We start from the raw sequence: 25,475 nt of genomic DNA, 5'->3' as shown, positions 1-25,475 counted from the left end.
TAAATGGACTGCTACTAAGGACTACTAAGCTCTACCACTAAGGACGGTGAAACATGGAGGAGCTCAAATTCAGAGGGCGGAAAAGGGAAGGGAGGCACAGGTAAGTTTTAGTCATTTAAAATAAATAAATTCAGATGAAATGTGGGAATAATTTCAGGCAAAACTGTTAGGATTCACAGGGCCTGATCCTGAAAATAATTAGCTCTGTAGAAAGAAATGAAATTATGAAATTGAAATTACACTGAGTGCGCAAAACATTAGGAACATGACACAGACTGACCAGGTGAATCCAGGTGAAAGCTATGATCCCTTATTGATGTAATTTGTTAAATCAAATCAAACTTTATTTGCCACATGCGCCGAATACAACAAGTGTAGACTTTACCGTGAAATGCTTACTTACAAGACCTTAACCAACAGTGCAGTTCAAGAATGAGAAGATATTTACCAAGTAGGCTAAAATAAAAAGTAATAATAAAAAGTAACACAATAACAATAACGAGGCTATATACAGGGGGCACCGGTACCGAGTCAGTGTGCGGGGCTACAGGCTAGTTGAGGTAATCTGTACATGTAGGTGGGGGCGAAGTGACTATGCATAGGAAACAAACCCACTTCAATCAGTGTAGATGAAGAGGAGGAGATGGGTTAAAGAAGGATTTTTAAGCCTTGAGACATGGATTGTGTGTGTGCCATTCAGAGGGTGAATGGGCAAGACAAAATATTTAAGTGCCTTTGAGCGGGGTATGGTAGTAGGTGCCAGGCGCACTGATTTGAGTGTGTCAAGAACTGCAATGCTGCTGGGTTTTTCACGACCAACAGCTGTGTGTATCAAGAATGGTCTACCAACCAAAGGACATCCAGCCAACTTGACACAACTGTGATAAGCATTGGAGTCAACATGGGCCAGCATCCTTGTGGAACACTTTCGACACATTGTAGAGTGCATGTCCCGATGAATTGGGGCTGTTCTGAGGGCAAAAGAGGGTGTAACTCAATGTTAGGAAGGTGTTCCTAATGTTTTGTGCACTCAGTGTACATTACAACCCACTAGTTTTGATTTACGTTTGGTTGAGTTGTCAACTCGTGTGAATTAAATTTGAAATCCACAACAAATTTCACCATGTCATTGGATTTAGGTTGCAAGTTGGGTGAAAAACAGACAAAAATTGCTTACGCTGATGACTTTTTGCAAATCCATGTTCCATGTTGATTCAACCTCATCACATTTATTGTTGTTTTTGTTGTTGAAATGACGTGGAACCAGTTTTTGCCCAGTGGGAAGGAAGCAAAGTTTAATTCCTTCCCAAATGCTTCTTATGACCYTTTGTTCTGATAAGCCTATCAAAAGGAATGAAAAAACAAAGATATCTGACAATGTATTATTCATTACTACATTATGCTTACAATAAGTGTTTTGAGACTCATTCGAACGAGCATGACAGATGCATTGCAATACATTCATGTTTCAGGGTGAATAATAGCCTACAAATATAGGTGTAAGGCTTATGATCAGGCAGGCTATGTTATAGGTGGCCAGGTTGAGAACCACTGAGCTAGATCATAATCAACAGTCTATTCAGATTAATTATTTGAGACACGATTATCAACATTTGGTTCCCTCTTCAAATCAGTTTCTTTCAGTAAGCCTGGTAGAGATGACACTTAACCCACAAAGCTTGTATAAGCGATAGTTTACATAAGGTTAATATAATGGATAACGGTCTTATCTTAATTAGGGTGATTCAACTTGTAGGGCGGGTCACAATTGGGTTGGGTGTGTTTGGATGTTTCAAAGGCAAAGCTCATTAGATATATGTAGACTGGGGTATGAAGTTGTCAGTATCTACTGTACCCCATCAACAGTCCCATTTCCATTGATTCAATAGTGCCTAATATAGTGTCATCTTTGCCTGCCACACACTTGAAAATGGATGTTGTTTGATGCCACTTGTGACTCACTTGTGCCACTAGACTTCCTTTGATATAACATATCTTCAAGTTAGATATTAAAGTAACAGTTTATAAAGGGTTTATAAAGACTTACAGTTCATGTTTTAAGGATGGTTTATGAGTCAGTAAAAACAGTTTTAACTAAATGTTTGAAATTGTTTTTGATACTGTCATAGGGACACCTGGGATCCATTCCAGTTGAATCCCATTGGTGCTGAGAAAGAGGAGAAGAGAAGATGCTTTGAGTTGTTCCAGCACCTGGTGGCAGGGTTCGTGGGGATAATGGTCCTGTCCAGTGCTGTCATCAGCAAGGTGAGCCACAATTACGGACCAGCACCCTGAACCTGGCAACTACTGGATCAGCACATTCAAGCATAATACCATCATCTTATAATCATATTTTAAAGGAATAGTTCACCCAAATTACAAAATAACACATTGGTTTCCTTATCCTGTAATCAGTCTATGGATAAAGTATGACAGCAATAMATGATTTGGCTTAGTTTCCCTGGCACTGTTTCCATATGCTAACTTTTTAGCATTTGCGGCAGAAATCCCATTTAAGTAATGGAACAGATATTAGCATTTTTTTCGCACATCATGTCCAAATATCGGTCCCATGACTTGAATGATTTAATGGGATTTGTGCTACAAATGCTAAAATGTTAGCATGTGGAACAGTGCCAGGGAAATTAAAACAAATCATGGTTTGCTGTCAGACCTTATCCATAGACTCCATAGATCTACCTTGTCCATAGACTGCTTACATAGACTGCTTACAGGGTAAGGAAACCAATATGTAATTGTGTAATTTGGGTAAACTATCCCTGTAATGTATATCGAATCCATACAGTATCAGATACAGTGCCTTCGGGAAAGTATTCAGACCCCTTTTCTTCCACATTTTGTTACGTTACAGCCTTATTCTAAAATGGATTAGATATATTTTTTTCTCAGCAATCTACACACAATACCCCATAATGGCAAAGTGAAAACAGTTTTATCTACATTTTTGTAAAAAAAAAGGAAAAAAAAGATTTACAAAAGTATTCAGACCCTTTGCTATGAGACTCAAAATTGAGCTCAGGTGCATCCTGTTTCCATTGATAATTCTTGAGATGTTTCTACAACTTAATTTGTCAGAGAGGTGACCAAGAACCCAATGGTAACTCGGACAAAGCTCTAGAGTTCCTCTGTGGAGATGGGAGAACCTTCCTGAAGGACAACCATCTCTGCAGCACAATCAGGTGTTTATGGTAGAGTGGCCAGACAGAAGCCACTCCTCAGCAAAAGGCACATGACAGCCGTCTTGGAATTTGCCAAAAGGCACCTAAAGGCTCTCAGACCATGAGAAACAAGATTATTTGGTCTGATGAAAACAAGATTGAACTCTTTGGCCTGAATGCCAAGCGCCACATCAGGAGGAAACTTGGCACCATCCCTACGGTGAAGCATGGTGGTGGCAGTGTCATGCTGTGGGGATGTTTTTCAGTGGCAGGGACTGGGAGACCAGTCAGGATCGAGGGAAAGATGAACGGAGCAGAATACAGCGAGATCCTTGATGAAAACCTGCTCCAGAGCACTCAGGAACTCAGACTGGGGGCGAAGATTTACCTTCCAACAGGACAACCACCCTAAGCATACAGCTAAGACAATGTAGGAGTGGCTTCGGTACAAGTCTTTGTACCGAATGTCCTTGAGTGGCCCATCCAGAGCCTGGACTAGAACTTGATCGAACATCTCTGGACAGACCTGAAAATAGGGGCGGCAGGGTAGCGGCAGGGTAGCCTAGTGCGTTGGGCTAGTAACCGAAAGGTTGCAAGTTCGAATCCCAGAGCTGACTAGGTACAAATCTGTCATTATGCCCCTGAACAAGGCAGTTAACCCACTGTTCCTAGGCCGTCATTGAAAATAAGAATTTGTTCTTAACTGACTTGCCTAGTTAAATAAAGGTAAAATAAATAAAATAAAAATAGCTGTGCAGAAACATTCTTCATCCAACCTGACAGAGCTTGAGAGGATCTGCAGAGAAGAATGGGAGAAACTCCCCAAATACAGGTGTGCCAAGCTTGTAGCATCATACCCAAGAAGACTTGATGCTGTAATCACTGCCATAGGTGCTTCAATAGTTCTGAGTAAAGGGTCTGAATACTTATGTAAATGTTATTATTTATTTTTTTAAACATTTTATAAATTAGCAAAAACCTGTTTTTGCTTTGTCATTATGGGGTATTGTGTGTAGATTGATGAGGAATAAAAAATAAAAAAAACATTTTAGAATCATCTGTAACAAAATGTGGAAAAATTCTGTTATTGGTATGTTGGCATTGCAGTTTTTGCATCCTTTTCGGTTTCTCTGACCTGGTGGGAAAACCCAGTGCAGGCGAGCAACAACATGCAAGAAATGCTGACTGAGTTGGACACCTTCAGAGACTTTGTGTTTGTGATATCCAGCCTCTTAAGGATAGTAGTCATTGCTGCTGTGTACCTCATCTACCACGTGTTGATACAGGAAAACATTGTATGGTCAGATTTTGATTTCACTGCTAAGGCGGATGACGATGAAAATACAATTGCAAGGCATAGAGAGACACTTGATATTGGTCTTATTGTCCTTTTCCTCCAAGCCTTTTTTTCTGCTGCATGCCATTGGTTTGGGGTGGTGGCTTGAATGATCCACTCTGTACGAATGAGCTTCGCCTTCCCTGTCTGCTTCACTGGGCCCATCGTTCCCTTACCCACATCAGCATTGATTAATAATTTACAAGGGAAGCGGTATAGGTTCTATATGAGACAAAACTCATGACTGTCTTTAATGAGAGGGCATATAGAAATATGTTATGTCTATATCATAGAAGGTTGGTGGCATCTTAATTGGGGAGGACGGGCTTGTGGTAATGGCTGGAATGGAATAAGTTGAATGGTATCAAATACATCAAACACATGGTTYGTTGCCATTCATTCGCTTCGTTCCAGCCATTATTATGAGCCGTTCTCCCCTCAGCAGCCTCCACTGGTCTATATCCACATATATTATTTATGTGATACTGTAGGCCATGCATGACAACGACTGAGCAATCGATTTTTTCTAACTAAATTAATAATGTTTCCATTGACAGAAGTAATACTAATTAAAGCCTCTTGTACGTTTCCCCTTACCGTCTCAGCTGGTATTGCCATCTCCATGGGCAGATGTGGAGCAAGAGAATTTATGACATGACTGTACCCTAGACACTTTGTACTCTCCTATCTGTTTTTCTCTCTAACATGTACACTGCAAACATTCTCCTTGTGAGGTCAAAATACTATGAAGGACATGTTCACATTTACTATGTACTATGTAGTTTCAGGGTTGAGTAAGTTACTTTCTAAATGTAATCCTTTACAGTTACTAGTTACCTGTCCAAAATTGTAATCAGTAATATAATTTTTGGATTACCCAAACTCAGTAACGTAATCTGATTACATTAATTTACTTTTCAATTACTTTCCTCTTAAGAGGCGTTAGAAGAAGACAAATAGAGCCCATCAAACGCATTTGATGTGTCATCATAGTGGTCTCTGACTTGTGGTCAGACTCACTCAGATGGAACAAACTTAAACTTGAGCCTTGTTTCAGTGCTGAATTTAATGTCATTGAGAAAACAGAAAGGTGTCATAATGTATTTTTGCCTATGTCATTTCTGAATTTAAAAGTAATCCAAGAAGTAATCATCATTTTTTTTTGGTATATGTAATCTGATTACAATATTTTTGATAGTAACATAATGGATTCCAGTGTTATTTAAAAAAAAAAATGATTACATGTAATCAGCTATTACCCAACCCTGTGTAGATCAGTGTCTAAATGAATTAATTCAGTCACCTTTGATTTTATAATATAAGAAGTCTGATGTCAGTTGTGTTACATCCAATCTGCAGGGCTCTCTGCTCGTTCTATCCACGCTCTCAAGCCCCACATCGACTAGGACTCCCAAGGAAAGACAATACTACGTGCTCATGTTGGTGTGCTCTTTGGTGGTGCCCAACCTGCTCGTGTTCCTCAAGTCACTGTGGAAATGCGCTTTCAAGAACTTTGTTCCGCCAAACATGAGAACTCTGGGAATTGTAAGTTGACACTGTGAAATACTACACAATTTGACTCCTTGGTGATCTTTGTAACTCTTAATTGCTCCTTGAATTGCTTGCTGTCAATACAAATTGAAATCTATATCTTTCAGGTGTGTGGCATTGAATGCCTGGTGTCTCTTGGGACCTCCATCCTGGTGCTGGTAGTGATGCCCCAGTTTGATGTACTCACAAATCTGTTCATCTCTGGGGGAGTCTGCATGCTTTCCTCTGTCCTACAGATAGCATTTCGCCTGCAGAGAGAGAACTGGAAGATCATCTTCCCCATTTGTTCTCTTATGCTTGTCTTGACTGGCTACTTTCTCCTTGGGGCAGACTATTACGTTCGGGTATCCTCTTATGTATCAGGCCAGGAAGATGACTGTTATTGGTATGTTGGCATTGCAGTTTTTGCATCCTTTTTGGTTTCTCTGACCTGGTGGGAAAACCCAGTGCAGGCGAGCAACAACATGCAAGAAATGCTGACTGAGTTGGACACCTTCAGAGACTTTGTGTTTGTGATATCCAGCCTCTTAAGGATAGTAGTCATTGCTGCTGTGTACCTCATCTACCACGTGTTGATACAGGAAAACATTGTATGGTCAGATTTTGATTTCACTGCTAAGGCAGATGACGATGAAAATACAATTGCAAGGCATAGAGAGACACTTGATATTGGTCTTATTGTCCTTTTCCTCCAAGCCTTTTTTTCTGCTGCATGCCATTGGTTTGGGGTGGTGGCTTGTAAGATCCACTCTGTGCGAATGAGCTTCGCCTTCCCTGTCTGTTTCACTGGGCCTGCCGTTCTTATCCTCGGCATGATCCTTTTCCTAACGCAATCTGAAGACCTAGCTGGGGCCGACACAACTTCTATCACAGACTTTTGCTCGAGCCTAGTTGAACTAAGCACAAAGAACACTAGCGCAGTTGTGATGCTGGAGATCACCAAGAGCATCTGCAGGACTTCTTTGAGCAGCCATTACTGGACCTGGCCTTTCTCCCTACTTGCGCTGGAGGGGATTTGCATGTGGCTCGGGCTCATCACATGCACCTACTACGTGTGGAACTTCAGGGTCCAGAGGATCGAGCGCACAACTGAGCTGTTTGTGCGACGCCTATACGAGTCTGCCTTCATCGACCTGTCTCTGCTTCTGAACACCAAGATGAAGGTTGTACGAACGAGGAACCAAGAGAGGCAAGATTCTACTATTTAATTGATTAAGTCCATGTGGTCCAATACTTCACATTGCAACAGTGCAAATAGACATTTGTTCACTTATTGTTTAGTTTTACCGACAGTGCACTATATAACACAGAGACTCAGTGGTATTGTGCTGAAATATACTCACTGACATTAACATGATTAGAAACAGTTCTCTCTCCCCATCCATCCAAACAAGTTCTCACACTTTCCCAATGTTTTTCCTTCTACAGTAGTGTTGTTGATGACGTGGAAAATTGTGTAATTTACCTCTGTGCAACAATGTGGCATGAGACCTATGATGAGATGTTGAAGATCCTGACATCCATGTTCAGGTAAAGCAGAGGCCTCTTGTATACAACACAAAACAATGGCCCCGTACACACTCAAGTTGTATAACTCATGAAGCCTTTTGGCACAAACACATTTGGCACAAACGGTTGTGATACAACAGAGAGTTGTTCTGAACAAAAATAAGTACACAAGAGTTGTTGTGACACCGTAAAATGTTTGTGTAAACATGTTTGTACAGACAAACTCTCTGTTGTATCACAAGATATAATTTGTATCACAAACATTGTGTAAAATGCGTTGCATATCAGTTGTACGGGGCCAAAAGACTTTCAGAAAATAGAACGAATGATAAGGAGGTGATCACAATGTTAAGCAGAAAAATCTGACTTTATGTAATCATATGTGTCTTGATGGTTTCAGGTTGGACCGGTACAGAGGTGACCCAAAAGAGGAACATAAAGATGTTTTTGACTTTGAATGCCACATATTTGTAGATGACGCATTCATGATAGAAAAGGAGACAGGCAAAAAGTTTGTCAACGAATATGTGACCGATCTCATTCATGTGGTCATAGAGGTATACAGGTAAGTGGATATTTGGTTTTTCTTTGCTCTTTGTTCCATATAACCGAAACAATAGTGTCAATTAATGAGCACAAGCACGCGTAATGATGCATTCACTACAACTGACAATTCTATTAATCCAAAGACTGCAAACTGTATTATAATGAATCTTGAATGTTTGTGTATTTCAGGGTATTCACCAATAAGGAGCCTGATGATGTGTCAATTATTGAGACTCCCTATGGTGGGCGATTAATGTTTGTGATGCCAGAGGGAAACATGCTGTATTTCCATCTGAAAGACAAACAGCTGATCCGAAACAAGAAGAGATGGTCACAGGTGGGTGGGATGATTTTCAATATTCAATATTTTCAATATTCCTGTATGTTAACATACTTTAATTACATTTCTTGAAGAATATATGTATATCTTGTTATTGCTTTCTGGTTTTAGAATGGAAACACTTCAGGAAAATCAAATGGTTATAGGTTTGCATCTGACATGTCTTTCAGATCATGTACCTGTACTATCTGCTTGGGTGGAAAGGATACATTGTCAAGAATCCTCAAAAGATAACGGTATGTAATACATTTAATGCTAATTTAAATCAGTAGACAGCCATGGTTTCCATGGTTTTCCTAAATTAATGTGTATGATATTTTTTTGTGTGTCTTGTACAGAGACAGAATAATCCTTGCCGTGCCAGTCTAATATCATTGGATGGGGAGAGTTTCCTGTTGCCACAGCATGACAATGACAGTAAGAGAAAACACATATCTGATGACAATACCTACATCATGGCTCTGGATGGGGATACAGACTTCCACCCCGCAGCTCTGATCTTACTGGTGGATCGACTTCGGAAGTACGGCAATGTGGGTGCTGCATGTGGAAGAATCCATCCAACAGGAATGGGTGAGTAAAGCTTTACCAAATATTTAGGTGGTCCACTCAGACATTGCAATGTCTAGCATATACACTGAGTGTACAAAATATTAGGAACACCTGCTCTTCCATGACACAGACTGACCAGGTGAATCCAGGTGAAAGCTATGATCCCTTATTGATGTCACTTGTTAAATCCACTTCAATCACTGTAGATGAAGAGGAAGAGACAGGTAGAAGGATTTTTAAGCCTTGAGACAATAAATTGTGGCATGGATTGTGTATGTGTGTCATTTAGAGGGTGAATGGGCAAGACAAAAGATTTAACGTGCATTTTATTCTATTGTAGGTCCAATGGTGTGGTATCAGAAATTTGAGTACGCTGTTGGTCACTGGCTCCAGAAAACAGCTGAGCACGTTTTTGGTTCAGTCCTCTGCAGTCCTGGATGCTTCAGCTTGTTCAGGGGATCAGCTCTGATGGATGACAATGTGCTCAAGAGATATACAACCACTGCAACTAGAGCTTCTGAGTACGTTCAATATGATCAAGGTGACTACTTTCTTATTCTCTCATCAACAAAACTTGATTGTCGATATCAGCCTTTACACAGGGGGTTCATAGAAAGTATTATTATCACAGTTCCTTGAACTATCTCTGTTGGCTTCAGTCGACCAAGGGTGCCATACATATTTGCAAGCTGCTTAAGTGTTCCCTAGAGATAATCATTATAGTGCGCACCTGTCCTAGGACCTGATTCGTACATTGACTTTCATGAATCTTCCCTCTTCCTGCTGGCCAGGTGAGGACCGCTGGCTGTGCACCCTGCTCCTCCAGCAGGGCTGGAGAGTGGAGTACAACGCTGCGTCAGACGCCTACACCAACTCCCCTCAGGAGTTCAAAGAGTTCTATAACCAGAGGCGTCGCTGGGGGCCCTCCACTCTAGCCAACACCCTGGACCTCCTGCACAGCGGCAATGAGACAGTCAAGAGGAACTCTTCTATCTCCAGGCTCTACATCTTCTACCAGATATTCACTGTCAGCTCCTCCATTCTTGGCCCTGCCTCTGTTTCTCTGATGATAGCAGGTGGGCACCAATCTCACACTGTACTTGTTCGGTTATTTCTTGGAAATTAATGTTTATGAATACCGATTATACTGTATGACCGAGAATAACTAGAGCTGTGGTAAAAGCAGATGTACCACTTATTCCCTTAAAAACTGGTGCGTCAATCTATATTACATAACAAACAAATACCTGTCAAAATCTGTCAGCTTAAACTAGAGATATCTGTTTTTTTGCATTGAATGCGTCTAAATCCACCGCATCCGCCAGTGTCGCACTTCCGCACCTGCGGTTTGACCTACACACTATTATAACCACTCTATGGAAAGGGACACTCTCACAAACATTTATGAATGTGTTATTCAATGCATTTCTATGGGCTTTAGTAGTAAAGGCCAAAATCRATATTTAAATGATCCATAGTATGACCATTTTAAAACAATCCATATGTCAGCTTAACACCCCCCAACATCTTACACTCTAAATAATTAAGTAAAGTTAAGTATTTCTAATTGTCAGAAAATTCAAAAGCTCAACTTCAGGCAGAGCGTCGACTGACTGGGTGGATGAGATTACATATGACTTTAACATTTTAGGGCACAGGGCTAAAGGTATAACCATAAAGTATGTCTACCCATCAGTTAAAGCAGGGCTTTTCAAACTGGGGTCCGCGGAGGTACTGCAGGGGTCTGCGATTTAGTTTATTTGTTAGAAAGAATATTTTGGGCGRTTTTTTGTGAAAAATTATTATTTTATGAATATCGCTAGCTGCAACAGAATATCACCTTAGATACCATTTTTACGTCTGCGTCCAGCATGAAGGAAGTTTCATGAGGAGGTAGTTTCATGAGCCAATTCTAACTAGCATTACCGCAATGAACAGTTAACATGCTAGCTGTTCCTGTTCACAACTCTGGGGAAGTAGATCAAATGCTTCATTGCCAAAATCTCGAACTATCCCTTTAATATGGAGGAAATTACAGTCATTGGAGTTAATTACTGATATAGAAAATTACATTTTGGGATGGAAAAAAAGTTTCAGTGTTAACTTAGATGACCAAAAACAGATAGAAAGCATGCAGAAAATAACTAACAATCAAACACAGTCAGACAGTTAGGTAGAATAGAAATGTTTTAAAACCGGGCATTCAGGACACATGACCATTGATTTTGTTATAATGCTTGAGCAGAGGAACACAGCATTAGCCATGGCAAAATGCATAGAATTGCAGCTTTAAAACTGCAACATTTTCTCTTAGCTCCATGAAATAATTTGGAGAATTGCAGAAAATGTGCTTTACAAAAGCAAAATGTTTCCTATGCCGCCAAGATACCTTTCTAGTTAATTAATAGACTATGTTAGACTTTACACTTCCTCTTCCAATGAACAGTGGGGAGGTCAAAATAAAAGTAACTGTCTCCCAAATCTATTTAGTTTATTTACATTTTTTTTGTGCTAATTTATGATGGAGGTCACTGGGTCTCATGTTTGCCTGGTTAGGGGTCCCTGGGCAAAACAAGTTTGAAAACCCATGAGTTTTGCGGCCGGAGTAGTCACCTTTGGGGGGGGGGTACTGTCACGCCCTGACCATAGAGAGCCCTTGGTTCTCTATGGTGTTGTAKGTCAGGGTGTGACTAGGGGGTGTTCTAGTCAATTTATTTATATTATTTGGGATTGAGTATGGTTCCCAATTAGAGGCAGCTGATTATCGTTGTCTCTATCGTTGTCTCTAATTGGGGATCATACTTAAGGTGTCCCTGTTCCCACCTGCTTTTGTGGGATATTGTTTGTGTTTGTGCTTGTTGCACCACGTAAGTCACGTTCCGTTGCTTGTTTATTGTTTTGTTGAGAAGTTTTCACTTAATAAAAGGATGTGGAACTCAAATCACGCTGCGCCTTGGTCCGTCCATTATCACAAGCGTGACAGAGTTACAGTATACAGTTCAGTGAAAAAGCTTTTGGCCCCTTTCTGATTTTCTCTATTTTTTGCGTATGTTTGACACTGAATGTCCACCAAAACCTAATATTAGATAAAGGGTACCTGAGTTTACAAATAACAAAAAAAATGTTAACTAATTTTATTTAATTAATTAACAAAGTCATGCAACACCCAAAAGGTTGACTCAAGTTTGCCAAAAAGCAGCTGGAATGATGATCATCAAGACTCTTGGAAGAATGTTCTATGGACAGATGAGTGAAAAGTATAACCTTTTGGACAACATCAGTCCCATTATGCCTGGCAAAAACCAAAAACTGCATTCCACAGTCAGAACCTTATATCAACAGTCAAGCATGCGGTGGTAGTGTGATGGTTTGGGAATACTTTGCTGCCTCAGGACCTGGACGAGTTGCGTTAGAATTCTACAGGAGAATGTCAGGTCATCCGTCTGTGAGTTGAAGCTGAAGCGCAGCTGGAAGACAATGCAGCAGCAAGACAATGATCCAAAACACACAATCAAGTTTATATGAAAATGGCTAAAAAGCAACACATTTTAAGTTTTGGAATGGCTTAGTCAAAGTCCAGACCTAATCCCAGTTGAGATGTTGTGGCAGGACTTGAAACGAGCAGTTCATGCTTGAAAACCCACAAATGTCGCTGAGTTAAAGCAGTTCTGCATGGGACAAAATGGGAAGGGTGGGACAAAATGACTGATCAACAACCACAGGAAACGTTTGGTTGGAGTCATTGCAGCTAAAGGTGGCACAACCAGTTATTGAGTGTAACGAGGCAATTACTTTATCACACAGGGGCATTCAGTGTTGTATAACTTTGTTTATGAAATAAATTAAATAAGTATTTCATTGTTGTGTTATTTGTTTACTCAGGTTCCCTTTACCTATTAATAGGTTTTGGTTGAAGATCTGATAACATTCAGTATCAAAAATATGCAAAAGTAGAGAAAGGGGGCAAATAGTTTTTCACAGCACTGTATGACTTTTGCTTTGGTTCAATAAAACCATAAAAGTAATGTGGCGAAGATGAGTTCAAATGGTATTGTTCTTATATGATAGGATATACAGATCTCTATTCCAGGAAGTATTCACCCTTTTTCTGTCTTCCTTTTAGGTGCTTTCCAGTTTGTGTTCCAAATTAAAGGAACCCTGTCCATAATCATAGCAGTCATCCCACCTATTTTCTACATGTTCATTTGCTTTTTGGCAAAACCAAACGCCCAGATCATCATTGCAGCCATTATGAGTGTGTTATACGCCTTTCTGATGTTAGCATCATTCTTCGCCATCATCGGTAAGCTTTGGCAATGACTTTTCACTACATACCACAAGTTATTTATGCAAAGATAGAAGCTACCTCTTATCATTTAAAGGGTGGGGGCTGGTGATAAATAATATGTTATTGCCTGTCCCATCATCATAACTATTTCTATATTTTGACATTGTCGGTTAACCTATCATCAGTATGCCACAGGTAGACTTTGTTCTAGTTTATTTTCACCCAAACATACTGTATGACATTGAGCTGTGTTTAGTCTCTCATGACAGCCTAAGTAACTGATTTAGTTCTGTGTTCTGAGATTAAGCTGTAGTTTACCACTAACTCTTACATCACTATTGTTGATTGGTGCCAAGTCAGACTGTTACGAGTCACATTTAATTTCATTCGTTCCCCAGGTGACATGGCTAWGCAGGGCACATTTATCACCCCAACTGGCCTCTTCCTGGTGTCAATGGCTGTCATGTACCTGGTAACTGCCATCCTTCATCCCCAGGAGTTCAGCATGATCATCTATGGTCTGATGTACTTCATCTGTATCCCCAGTGGTTATCTCTTGCTCACAATCTACTCGCTGGTGAACATGCACATTGTCACATGGGGCACCCGAGAGACAAACAAGGAAAAAGAAGAAAAGATGACCCAGAATGTTCTCTGTGATCACAACTGCAAACTCTGCTGTTGGGATATGAAACTACAAGTTACTCAAGAGACCGATAACTTGCTACTCCAGCAACTCCAGCAGGCAGTCAATCCAAACACGCAAGTCACCGAACAGGTGGTGAAAGAACAACAGGCCAACACTAAGAAAGAGATAAATAATGCACCGAATGAAGAAAACAACAAGGGAATACTTTCAAAGTCTTCAGACAGCAAATTGGCCAAGAAAGACAGCGACTCAAAATCTGATACAAGGCATGTACAAAGCATTTCACAAAGGCCCAAAGGATCTTGCTCATTATACTGTTTAATGCAAACTTTTATCAAATGAAGTGCTATATCTGTTGTAACTTTTCATAATCTTGTTCACAGCAGTGATGACAGTGTTGACAGCATTGCTAAAAAGGAGAGTGCTTATTCCAGCATTGAAGATGACAACGAAGATGATGATAATATGCTTTATGATGGTTCGCTTTATAGTGGCTTCACCGAGGAAGAAAGAGAAATACTACCTCAAAGTGGTAGGTGTTTTAGTTCATGAAAGTCTAATCTTTACCATCCATTTGCTAACCTGCTTCTTGATAACCCTTTTCAATTGAAAGCACTTAATCTTACAGTACATAAATGACTAGGCATTTATTGAAAACTTACAAGGTAAAATTGTAGTTACATCATAATTACCAATTAATTAAAAACGTTTAATTAAATCAAGTACCACAAGCCACCATCTGGTATCAAAGTACCCACTGATTTCCTACATACAATACCAGGTAAATACCAATAGAAACATCCTGTGAAATAATGCGCAACCTGTAGACATGATTATTGATAAAGGATCACGTCAATAAAAGAGTATAGCTGTAACTGCTAACATACAAAAAGTCAGTATGTAACTGCAAGTTGAATTATACTCAACAGCACCCTCATCTCTACACAATTTGCTTTCAATAAATAGATTGGGTTCAGCCTGTCAAGGAAGAGTTCCTGAAGAAATTGACCTACGCCAACATGAAAAGGAACCTTCAGGAGCAGATCCGCTACAACCTGAGGAACAAGAACCAGGAGGATGTGTGTGAAGAGCTGGTGATGATGCTAACCGACACGGTGAACGGAGAGTTGAAGGACAAGGTGGGCCCAGAGGACGTGCTGAGCGACAGCCAGCTAGAAGAGCTGCAGTACGCCCTTAACGAGGCCGCCAGGAGGATCCTAAAAACCAACCGCATGGAGAGGCTGGAGAGGAGGGTGAAAAGAGCCATAGAGAAGACCCTCATTGCCCCACAGGTGGAGAAACTGACCGAGGTATTTGCTTGAGTGCCACATGCCATTCATATTGTATTTATATGTTATATTGTAGGCATTGTTTTCTCTACATATGGCCTGGGATGGACTTCAGCAACAAGTAGACTCAGTACTCTAGAACCACCCTTTGAATTATAATCTGAATCAGGGGCGGCTGAAATGACAGTTGGGCTGGTCCATTTTTAGCCCAATGTGCCTGTCTAACCTGGGATTTTAGCGCAAAATTATAAATATCTGGCTAATAATGGTTCCCGCAAGGAAAATAATCGCCAGGTGTGTTATAAATGCCAGGGCTGATTTCTGGTCCGAGTCTGCCCCTGACCTGAATAATAGAGTGTTGCACAACAATGTGTTTGTTCTCATCTAGGTAGGGATTATGAATATTACAAATGGGCAAATATAGCTACCATGTTTCYCTATGCATTTTGGCAGGAAGAACATGACTTTTGGAAGAAACTGCTTGAGAGATACCTTGCACCTATTGTTGATGATAAAGCACATAAAGAGGAAGTGACAAGGGAACTGAAGTCACTACGGAACAAGGTGTGCTTTTATATTAATTTCTTCTAAATCCATCTATTTGTTTACTCACATGGCTTGTAGAATGATATTTTATTTTTGCTGTTTTACAGGCAGTGTTTCTGTATTTCATCGTCAACGTTTTGTGGATTGTGGCCACTTTCTTTTTACAAGCCATTGGAAATGATGTGATTAGTATCAAGATTGAAAAARTCTGGCCAAATGGCACATCATCTGGAGAATACCTGAAGGTGGAGCCTCTCAGTCTGATGTTCCTCTTGTCATTTGCTGTGCTTCTAGTGGTGCAGTTCCTGGCTATGCTTTACCACAGGTGGGCAAACTTTTCTCAAACACAATATGATACATGATATATAATAATTTGATACATGATATATCAACATAACACCACCTTCCAAACATGCATAAGACAGACATTTCCAAATAAAAGACAGAAAGACAAATAGAATATGATTACAACCTCAACCTAAAAGTACACTGTGCGGTTTCTCTTTTCAGAGTATATACTCTTATCCATGTAGTGTCGTACAGAAGCACAGAAAAAGACTACATTCCCAGAGACGAGGTGAGTGACCTGTTAATCCAAACAATAGGAAGAATAAAGTGTACTTGATCACTATGCACTGTAGTAGACAATGAATCCTTTGTGTAATTATGGTGCAAATATATCTAATAGGTTAATACATTTCCTAGACCTTGTATGAAAACATTGTGCAGACCTAAAATGCTTGTTGTTGATCATTTTAATTATCTCCATTGTTTGTGCAGGAGGACGAGGAGGGGCTGATTCTTGAGAACCAGATAGCCAATGGCCTTGTGATCACCAGTGATGACTTGTGAAACAGGCTTTTTGGGGGTGACTTTTTTTAACCAAGTGTTCCATCAATAAAAAGGGTGACTTTGTGAAGTGTATTGCACCTTTATGTGTTAACATAATTCAGATATACCTAGCAGGGAAAGCTTATGATACTGCAGCAGTGAAATAGGAAGTGGTATACTAGGATTAAAGCAGTTGTCCAATGCCTCAGTAAAAAATAAACTATCTATTGAATAACAATATGAGTGATAAGATGTGTATTGAAAATAATTGTAATTCAGACAGATTGTAATTACTAACTGGGAAACAAGACAGTATTATGATCAGACAATAAATAAAATCATTAAAACACATACTTCTTTCTACTAATACACTAACATACATTTTTCAAGGGAAAATGACCCTTTCTAAATGTATTGCACTGAACCTATCCAACTGAAGAAAAGCCTGACCATAAAAAGGTAGTTTCTTGATAAAAAWAAAATTAAAAGTGGGTTTTGCAATTTTCAACAATGTAAAACATTAGGTAATTTTACTAGTATTTATACTGCTATGTTTATGATGTAAATGTGTGACTGCTTATGCTAAACTCAAATAAAAAAAGGAATATTTTTAACAGATACTGTATTACGAGTCATAACATTCAATGGCCACTGCATGCGTCTGTCTATAAGAAGATATGTCTAGCTATTTCACCTCAAGTATCATTACTAAAATTAACAAGACATTTAAAATAAAAAGCATGTTGAGAGCAAGATACAACTTCAAAAAGACATTGCAGTTCACATAACTAAGGCAGAATGTTCACTGATGCCTTTCATCAAGGTMATTCAGAATGCAGCCTTCCTGGAAGAGTTCTGTCTTCATGAATGTAAAAGTTAATCAGCCACTCAATGGATATCAGACAGTTTATTAGACATTATGAGCATGTAGTTTGATCAGTGTAAGAGGAAGTTTCATTTATGGGAAATAGATAACGGTTTATTCATTATCTTCAGAAATAACACTGCCATGGCAACACAACAGAGTACCACTTGTATTGCCTGTACATTCTGATAAAGATTGTGTTATTGGTAGCTAATACATTTACCAAAATGAGGACGTAACCTAGAGTGCAAGTGTTACAGACCATCTCTTTAAAAGACATCTGTAAAAGGGCCTCTACAGACTCCATTTCATTAGTTTGTGCATGATACATGGTGCAAAATCAATCTATTCATTGACCTCATTTATATACCTGAAGAAACAGACATGGCGATCTTCAACATAAGTTGAAACTTAAAAATTGTTAATTAAGTTAAGAGTTTTACATAGGTATGCAATGATAAGATAAAATTGCCATACACCTGAAACCCATACAGCCAAACGATGCTGGTTTCTAATTAAACTAAATATTCTGCAATTCCACCCCTAAGATGACTTCTTCTCCATGCTGGAAAGAAGGGGGGAAAAATCCATCAGCATTACTGTAGATACACATTCTGTAGAATAGCATTTAGTCTTAAATTATAACCAGTGACTATGTTTCAATATCTATGTGGGTACAGTGTGTGTGTGTGTAATTTATATATATATATATATATATAYATACAYACACACACACACACACACACACACACACACACACACACAGTTGAAGTCAGAAGTTTACATAACTCGTTTTTCAACCACTCCACAAATTTCTTGTTAACAAACCTTAGTTTTGGCAAGTCGATTAGGACATCTACTTTGTGCATGACAAGTAATTTATTACAGAGATTATTTCACTGTATCACAATTCCAGTGGGTCAGCAGTTTACATACACTAAGTTGACTGTGCCTTTAAACAGCTTGGAAAATTCCAGAAAATGTCATGGCTTTAGAAGCTTCTGATAGGCGAATTGACATCATTTGAGTCAATTGGAGGTGTACCTGTGGATGTATTTCAAGGCCTACCATCAAACTCAGTGCCTCTTTGCTTGACATCATGGGGAAATCAAAAGAAGTCAGCCAAGACCCCAGAAACAAAAATTGTAGACCTCCACAAGTCTGGTTCATCCTTGGGTGCAATTTCCAAACGCCTGAWGGTGCCACGTTCATCTGTACAAACAATAGTACGCAAGTATAAACACCATGGGACCACGCAGCCATCATACCGCTCAGGAAGGAGACGCGTTCTGTCTCCTAGAGATGAACGTCCTTTGGTGCAAAAACTGCAAATCAATCCCAGAACAACAGCAAAGGACCCTGTGAAGATGCTGGAGGAAACAGGTAACAAAGTATCTATATCCACAGTAAAACGAGTCCTATATCGACATAACCTAAAAGGACAAGGAAGAAGCCACTGCTCCAAAACCGCCATAAAAAAGCCAGGCTACGGTTTGCAACTGCACATGGGGACAAAGATCATACTTTTTGAAAAAATGTCCCCAGGTCTGATGAAACAAAAATAGAACTGTTTGGCCATACTGACCATTGTTATGTTTGGAGGAAAAAGGGGGATGCTTGCAAGCCGAAGAACACCATCTCAACCGTGAAGCACGGGGGTGGAAGCATCATGTTGTGGGGGTGCTTTGCTGCAGGAGGGACTGGTGCACTTCACAAAATAGATGGCATCATGAGGTAGGAAAATGATGTGGATATATTGAAGCAACATTTCAAGACATCAGTCAGGAAGTTAAAGCTTGGTCGCAAATGGGTCTTCCAAATGGACCCCAAGCATACTTCCAAAGTTGTGGCAAAATGGCTTAAGGACAACAAAGTCAAGGTATTGGAGTGGCCATCACAAAGCCCTGACCTCAATCCTATAGAAAATATGTGGGCAGAACTGAAAAAGCATTTGCGAGCAAGGAGGCCTACAAACCTGACTTACACCAGCTCTGTCAGGAGGAATGAGCCAAAAAATCACCAAACATATTGTGGGAAGCTTGTGGAAGGCTACCCGAAACATTTGACCCAATTTAAACAATTTAAAGGCAATGCTACCAAATACTAATTGAGTGCATGTAAACTTCTGACCCACTGGGAGTGTGATGAAAGAAATAACATCTGATATAAATCACTCTCTATTATTGACATTTCACATTCTTAAAATAAAGTGGTGATTCTAACTGACCTAAGACAGGGCATTTTTTACTAGGATTAAACGTCAGGAATTGTGAAAAACTGAGTTCAAACGTATTTGGCTAAGATGTATGTAAACTTCAACTGTATATATATATTTTTTTTTAAAGAAGAGAGAAAGACAGAGACTGTAGTTAAGATGCTTTCATGGATATGGATAAAATGAATGCCATAAAGTACTGTGCTTCCATGTTGTAAATTTTTTGTTAATTTGATGGTAACTTTCAACATGTTCTTGTACGGAGAAATCCCAAAAGATGCTTGGGCTTCAAGGCTGTGGCCTCCTTGAAATATCCATCTATTATACCCTAACAAGTGCCACAAAGAAGACATCAAAACTATGAAAGAACACATATGGAACCATGTAGTAACCAAAAAAAAGTGTTAAATAAATCAAAATATATTTTGTATTTGTGATTCTTCAATGTAGCCATCCTTTGCCTTGACAGCTTTGCACACGCTTGGCATTCTCTGAAGTACTCCTGGAATGCATTTCAATTAACAGGTGTACCTTCTTAAAAAGTTAATTTGTGGAATTTCTGTCCTTCTTAATGTGTTTGAGTCAATCAGTTGTTTCAACAAGGTATTGTTTATTTAACTAGGCAAGTCAGTTAAGAASAAATTATTATTTACATTGACGGCCTACCTCGGCTAAACCCTACCCGGGACGACACTGGGCCAATTGTGCGCCGCCCTATGGGACTCCAACCACAGCCGGTTGTGATACAGCCTGGAATCGAACCAGGGTCTGTTGTGACGCCTCTAGCACTGAGATGCAGTGCCTTAGACCGCTGCGCAACTTGGGAGGGTTGGTATACAGAAGATAGCACTATTTGGTAAAAGACCAAGTTAATATTATGGAAAGAACAGCTCAAATAAGAAAATAAACTGACAGTCCATCATTACTTTAAGACATGAATGTCAATCAATGCAGAAAATTTAAAAAAAAGTTTCTTCAAGTGCAGTTGCAAAAACCATGAAGCGCTATGATGATACTGGCTCTCATGAGGACCACCACAGGAAAAGAAGACCCAGAGATACCTCTGCTGCAGAGGATAAGTTCATTTGAGTTACCAGCCTCAGAAATCAGAAATTAACTGCACTTCAGATTGCAGCCCAAATAAATGGTTCACAGAGTTCAAGTAACAGACACATCAACTGTTCCCGAGGAGACGGCATGAATCAGTCCTTTATGGTCTAATTGCCGCAAAGAAACCACTACTAAAGAACACCAATAAGAAGAAGAGACTTGCTTGGGCCAAGAAACACGAGCAATGGACATTAGACCGGTGGAAATCTGTACTTTGGTCTGATGAGTCCAAATTTKAGATTTTTGGTTCGAGTTGCCACGTCTTTGTGAGACACAGAGTAGGCGAACGGATGAACTCCGCATGTGTGGTTCCCATCGTGAAGCATGGAGGAGGTGGTGTGATGGTGCTTTGCTAGTGACACTGTCAGTGATTTATTTAGAATTCAAGGCACACTTAACCAGCATGGCTACAACATCATTCTGCAACAATACGCCATCCCATCTGATTTGCACTTAGTGGGACTATCATTTTTCTTTCAACAGGTCAATAACCCAGAACACACCTCCAGGCTGTGTAAAGGCAATTTGACCAAGAATGAGAGTGATGGAGTRCTGCATCAGATGACCTGGCCTCCACAATCACCCGACCTCAACCCAATTGATAGTTTGGGAGGAGTTTGACCGCAGAGTGAAGGAAAAGCAGCCAACAAGTGCTCAGCATATGTGGGAACTCCTTCAAGACTGTTGGAAAAGCATTCCTCATGAAGCTGGTTGAGAGAATGCCAAGAGTGTGCAAAGCTGTCATCAAGGCAAAGGGTGGCTATTTGAAAAACAATTCAAAATATATTTGAGATTAACACTTTTTTGGTTACTACATGATTCCATATGTGTTATTTCATAGTTTTGATGTCTTCAATATTATTCTACAATGCAGAAAATAGTAAAAATAAAGAAAACCCTTGAATGAGTAGGTGTGTTCAAACATTTGACTGGTACTGTATGTGTTTTTATTTTATTTATTTAACTAGGCAAGTCAGTTAAGAACAAATTCTGATTTACAATGATGGCATACACCGGTCAAAGCTGGACGACCCTGGGCCAATTGTTGCACGGTGCTGTTGTTGCACAGTGCTTTGTAACCAAAATGGAAAACTGGTATAAAATAAAATGAGCTTGGCATTGAAATAAGCAAATCATGCAGTACAGTAAAATGTGAGCTTACTTGTATTTGATAAGTCGTGATCCTTGAATGAGCTGGGCTGTCTCATTGGTTAGGTGGCAAGCAAAGAGGAGCCAATTCCTTGGCTGAACTTTGTATGCAAACCTCATAAACAGGAGTGAGTAGCAGGTCAGAGCTGCCGGGGAGGGGGGGCAACAACAAAGAACACTGAATAAATAAGGACTTGAAACTTTATTCATATCTTTCAGACATCCTTATCAGAAAAAAACAAAATGTTCTTGCCTCGTGTGTTAGACTGCAGGAAAGGATTGTTGAAGTTCAAAGAATAATGTTAACCTATTGGAATTCTACTTTATCAAAGCATGGAGTTATTCAACAAGCGTGAGACTGCTGCTGGTATTATAGTGAACAGGCGATCAATCCTGGCAGAAAGTCCCTAATGTTATAAGCTAGCTAAACGGCAGCAATTGTGTTGTGTCTGTTCTCCAATCGTCTCACCAAAGGTCATTCTGCCACTGATAATCTCAGGGCTTTTCTTCATGTCACTGATGGCAGCTATGGGCAGACCCCAGTTGGCCACAGGTCCCCAGAAGTGCTGGAATAGAAGTAGAAAACAACATTTCAAGGAACAATTCATGTAGAGAGCAACAAGGTTACTGTAAGGGTCAAATGTATTCAAGCTGCCATAGCAATTATACAGTCTTGCCAACTAACTACCTAAGCGAGGAGTCTATCTGCTATGTTCAATGAAGCCAAAACATTCTGTGATTTTTTTAGTATACAAAAAGCTCTGACGAAGGCCTTGAGGCCGATACGTAAAGCTAAATAAAGAGCAGTGATGCTAACAAACGCAGTGTGTGGGATTTCTTCTTTTTTCCTCATTATTCAATTGTTACCATGTACCAGTAACACAGATAGCTCAGATGTGCGAGTGCCTTTTGAGTAGACAAAAACAAAACTTACTGTGCTTATTTTCAACGTTCCCGGGAGGACACCAAGATGACAGACATAAGACAAAGGAGTTTTGGTTAGGAGATATGCCTATACCTCAGGAAAACAACCAACACATCGCATCATGCCTGACAAACTAATAATGCAGAGTTCAAGTCATGTCGGGAACTCGTGAATATGACCTTCCTACCAGGAAACATTGCATGTGAACGCCCCTCCAACTCATAATTACGACTAGGAAACTCCGGTATGATCTCTGGACCCCGATCTTTCCCACATGCTGAACTATGACGTCACGCATCACTGAAAATGGCCACAAACATGGCCATGTTTTCGGCTGTCAATGTTGAGAAAGGAAAGATGCAAGAACCAATCTCAACACTCCCAAGTTGTTCCTCTGATTATGCCGACATGACGTAAACACGGCATAATACTAATATAGGGCTGACATCACCAGCAACACATCAGCACACACAGCAGTAGGCTAGTTTGACAGCTAGCTCTCGAGAACCCAAGGGGGCCCACAAGGGCTTACAGCCGCTGGCCCCCTTTTGGGTTCAGCTGAAGGTGTCCTGACACTCTGTTTTGACGTTTAGAAACGTTAAAGCTGCAATATCAAACCTTTTGGGGCGACCCGACCAAACTCACATAGAAATGTGAGTTATAGATGTGTCATTCTCACTGAAGTGGTAAATCAAATCGTATTGGTCACATACACGTGTTTAGCAGATGTTATTGCGGGTGTAGCAAAATGCTTGTGAATAATTTCTATGTGCGCTATTTCTATGCTTCCTGTCTTAAATTTTGTTTTTGTGTCTTACCCCTCCACACCAGCTTCAAACACAATATTTTTGGTTACTGAAAATTACTTCAATGATTTAAAGGGGACGATGATTCTCTAAACTTGCTTGTTGTCACAAACCGAAATTAGGCAAACTATTAGAATTCTAGCAACCAAGAAATGGCGGAGTGATTTCTGCATATTGCACCTTTAATAATCCTCGCTTGTGATACGGTTTTGTAAACCTTAACTTTCACACCAACGAGAAACAATCTTTCAAATACAWAAGAGGTACAACACAGCCTCCAGCCGAGGTACCACACAACCTCTCAACTTGCTCTAGCACTTCTATTGTGTTACTCTTGCCTGAAAACTCACGTTGAATTGCATAAGGAACAATCATGACCTCTACAAGTCAGAATGTTAAATAAAATGATATTTTAACATACTATACCGGTTGTCCGTGCGGTTGGTCCTTTTGGCGGTAAGAATGCGAGACAATATATCCATTGGAACGTATAATTACAGCAACTTTTCAAAGCGCTGGTTGTGCATTCACATTTGATATCGCCTGAAACATTCGCACAAGATACAAAAAAATAAAAATACATGCATGAGAAGCATGCATACTTGCCGAGCTCGTGTTTACATGGTTCTGCACATGTTTCAGGTGATAGAAATCTGAACGCACTACCAGCGCTTTGAAAAGGTGATGTAATTAAACTTTCAGGTGGATGTATTGTCTCGTATTTCTACCGCCATAAGGACCAACCACATGGACAACCAGTACTTTAAAATATAATTTTATTCAACATTCTAGCTTATAGAGGTCACGAGAGGAAACGTTCCTGATTCAAATTCCATGCAATTCAACGTCGGGTTTCAAAGCAAGTGTTACTCAGAGCACAGCTGGGTGCAACTTTGCTAAACTAAGTACGTTAAGTCTATCTTTTGTATTTGTACAATTATTTCTAACTCGTAAAAGTTAAGTTCGAAATGTTTCCCGCAAAAGGGGACGTGCAATGAAAGAGCATTGTAATTGGGGTCATGACGACAAGGGCTAGCTTGAGTGATGCCAAAAACATTCAAGAACAAACGTCCTTCAGACCGGCCACAATATTTGTAAACATTTATTTTTTTTAAGTTAACGGTGGTAGCTACAATTTACAACTAACGTTAGCTCGATACGTTTGATAATTAATTGCATTGCTATATTAGGTACGTTAGCTGGCTAGTTGGTAAAGTAAGTGTTACTGAAGTTAGCTATCTTCCAGATCTTGCAAATGTGTCATACCTCATGAGATACTCTCTGAACTCCTTGCTTTTAAGATGGTCAATAGCTTTACGTGCCAAAGTACCTGCCATGACTGTGGTGGTTAGCAGTGCAGAGGAAATTATAACTATGGGAATGTACAAGCTGGATAAATGCAGCTTAGCGTAGAGGACACTAGTGGTCACCAAAACATATTTACGACAGTATCGCAATCACTCAGTTAGGACGGCTCTCATTGGTGTTGCTATGCAATTTCACGATTTCCGGCCTCATGGTGATGACTCGCCTTTACGAAAGATTGTTTACAACTAAACCAAGATAGACCAAAGCCTGTCGTTTCCAATGGGAACAAATGAGTCATAGTGGGCAGAACAAGCAAGGAGGATGGCAGAACAAWGCACGAGCTAGCGAGATCCTATTGGCGCGTTGTAGTACATCTGCATATTTCCGTTAGGGAACGCCTACGCTGTGAAGTGCGCGTGTGCAATAACTCATTTCACCTTTGCACTCTTTCGAAACAACGAGATTTAAAACAAACTTTTGC

General features: G+C 39.9%; 2 protein-coding genes across 3 annotated transcripts; one reads left to right on the top strand and one right to left on the bottom strand.

Moving 5' to 3' along the window:
- LOC111978084 (chitin synthase chs-2-like) lies at window positions 1-17,234 on the top strand. 2 transcript variants are annotated; one of them, XM_024007882.1, is made up of 19 exons: window positions 1-100; window positions 2,130-2,265; window positions 5,875-6,060; window positions 6,174-7,255; window positions 7,495-7,596; window positions 7,976-8,140; window positions 8,311-8,458; window positions 8,632-8,697; window positions 8,800-9,034; window positions 9,354-9,554; window positions 9,805-10,089; window positions 13,137-13,316; window positions 13,700-14,216; window positions 14,337-14,482; window positions 14,917-15,260; window positions 15,693-15,803; window positions 15,893-16,110; window positions 16,296-16,362; window positions 16,566-17,234. In XM_024007882.1, exons 1-19 carry the CDS (start codon window positions 54-56, stop codon window positions 16,635-16,637), a joined length of 4,308 nt encoding a protein of 1,435 aa, XP_023863650.1. In that variant the 5' UTR covers window positions 1-53; the 3' UTR covers window positions 16,638-17,234. The 2 variants fall into 2 exon arrangements, with proteins under 2 accessions (XP_023863650.1, XP_070304710.1); XM_070448609.1 differs by having other exon boundaries at window positions 14,334-14,482.
- A 307-nt stretch (window positions 17,235-17,541) lies between these two features.
- LOC111978085 (mitochondrial pyruvate carrier 1) lies at window positions 17,542-25,112 on the bottom strand. Its single transcript, XM_024007883.2, has 5 exons — window positions 24,953-25,112; window positions 22,890-22,893; window positions 22,425-22,521; window positions 21,969-22,101; window positions 17,542-18,046 (listed from the first exon to the last, which is right to left on the bottom strand). The coding sequence occupies exons 1-5, from the start codon at window positions 25,021-25,023 to the stop codon at window positions 18,025-18,027; spliced, it is 327 nt and encodes a 108-aa protein (XP_023863651.1). The 5' UTR covers window positions 25,024-25,112; the 3' UTR covers window positions 17,542-18,024.
- Window positions 25,113-25,475: the final 363 nt, after the last annotated feature.

Source organism: Salvelinus sp. IW2-2015, linkage group LG18 (assembly GCF_002910315.2).
Source record: "Salvelinus sp. IW2-2015 linkage group LG18, ASM291031v2, whole genome shotgun sequence".
Lineage (NCBI taxonomy): Eukaryota > Metazoa > Chordata > Actinopteri > Salmoniformes > Salmonidae > Salvelinus > Salvelinus sp. IW2-2015.
The sequence above is the reverse complement of the archived record's forward strand: the minus strand, read 5'-3'. Positions and strand labels throughout refer to the sequence as shown.

What these genes read in the sequence shown, in the direction of transcription:
- LOC111978085 (XM_024007883.2), bottom strand. Translation starts at nt 25,023, where the DNA reads ATGGCAGGTACTTTGGCACGTAAAGCTATTGACCATCTTAAAAGCAAG. An exon ending in CAGTGGCAGAATGACCTTTG is followed by an intron (nt 22,102 to 22,424) that starts GTGAGACGATTG and finishes CCTCCCCGGCAG; the next exon opens with CTCTGACCTGCTACTCACTC. An exon ending in TCACGACTTATCAAATACAA is followed by an intron (nt 18,047 to 21,968) that starts GTAAGCTCACAT and finishes CCTTCTTTCCAG; the next exon opens with CATGGAGAAGAAGTCATCTT.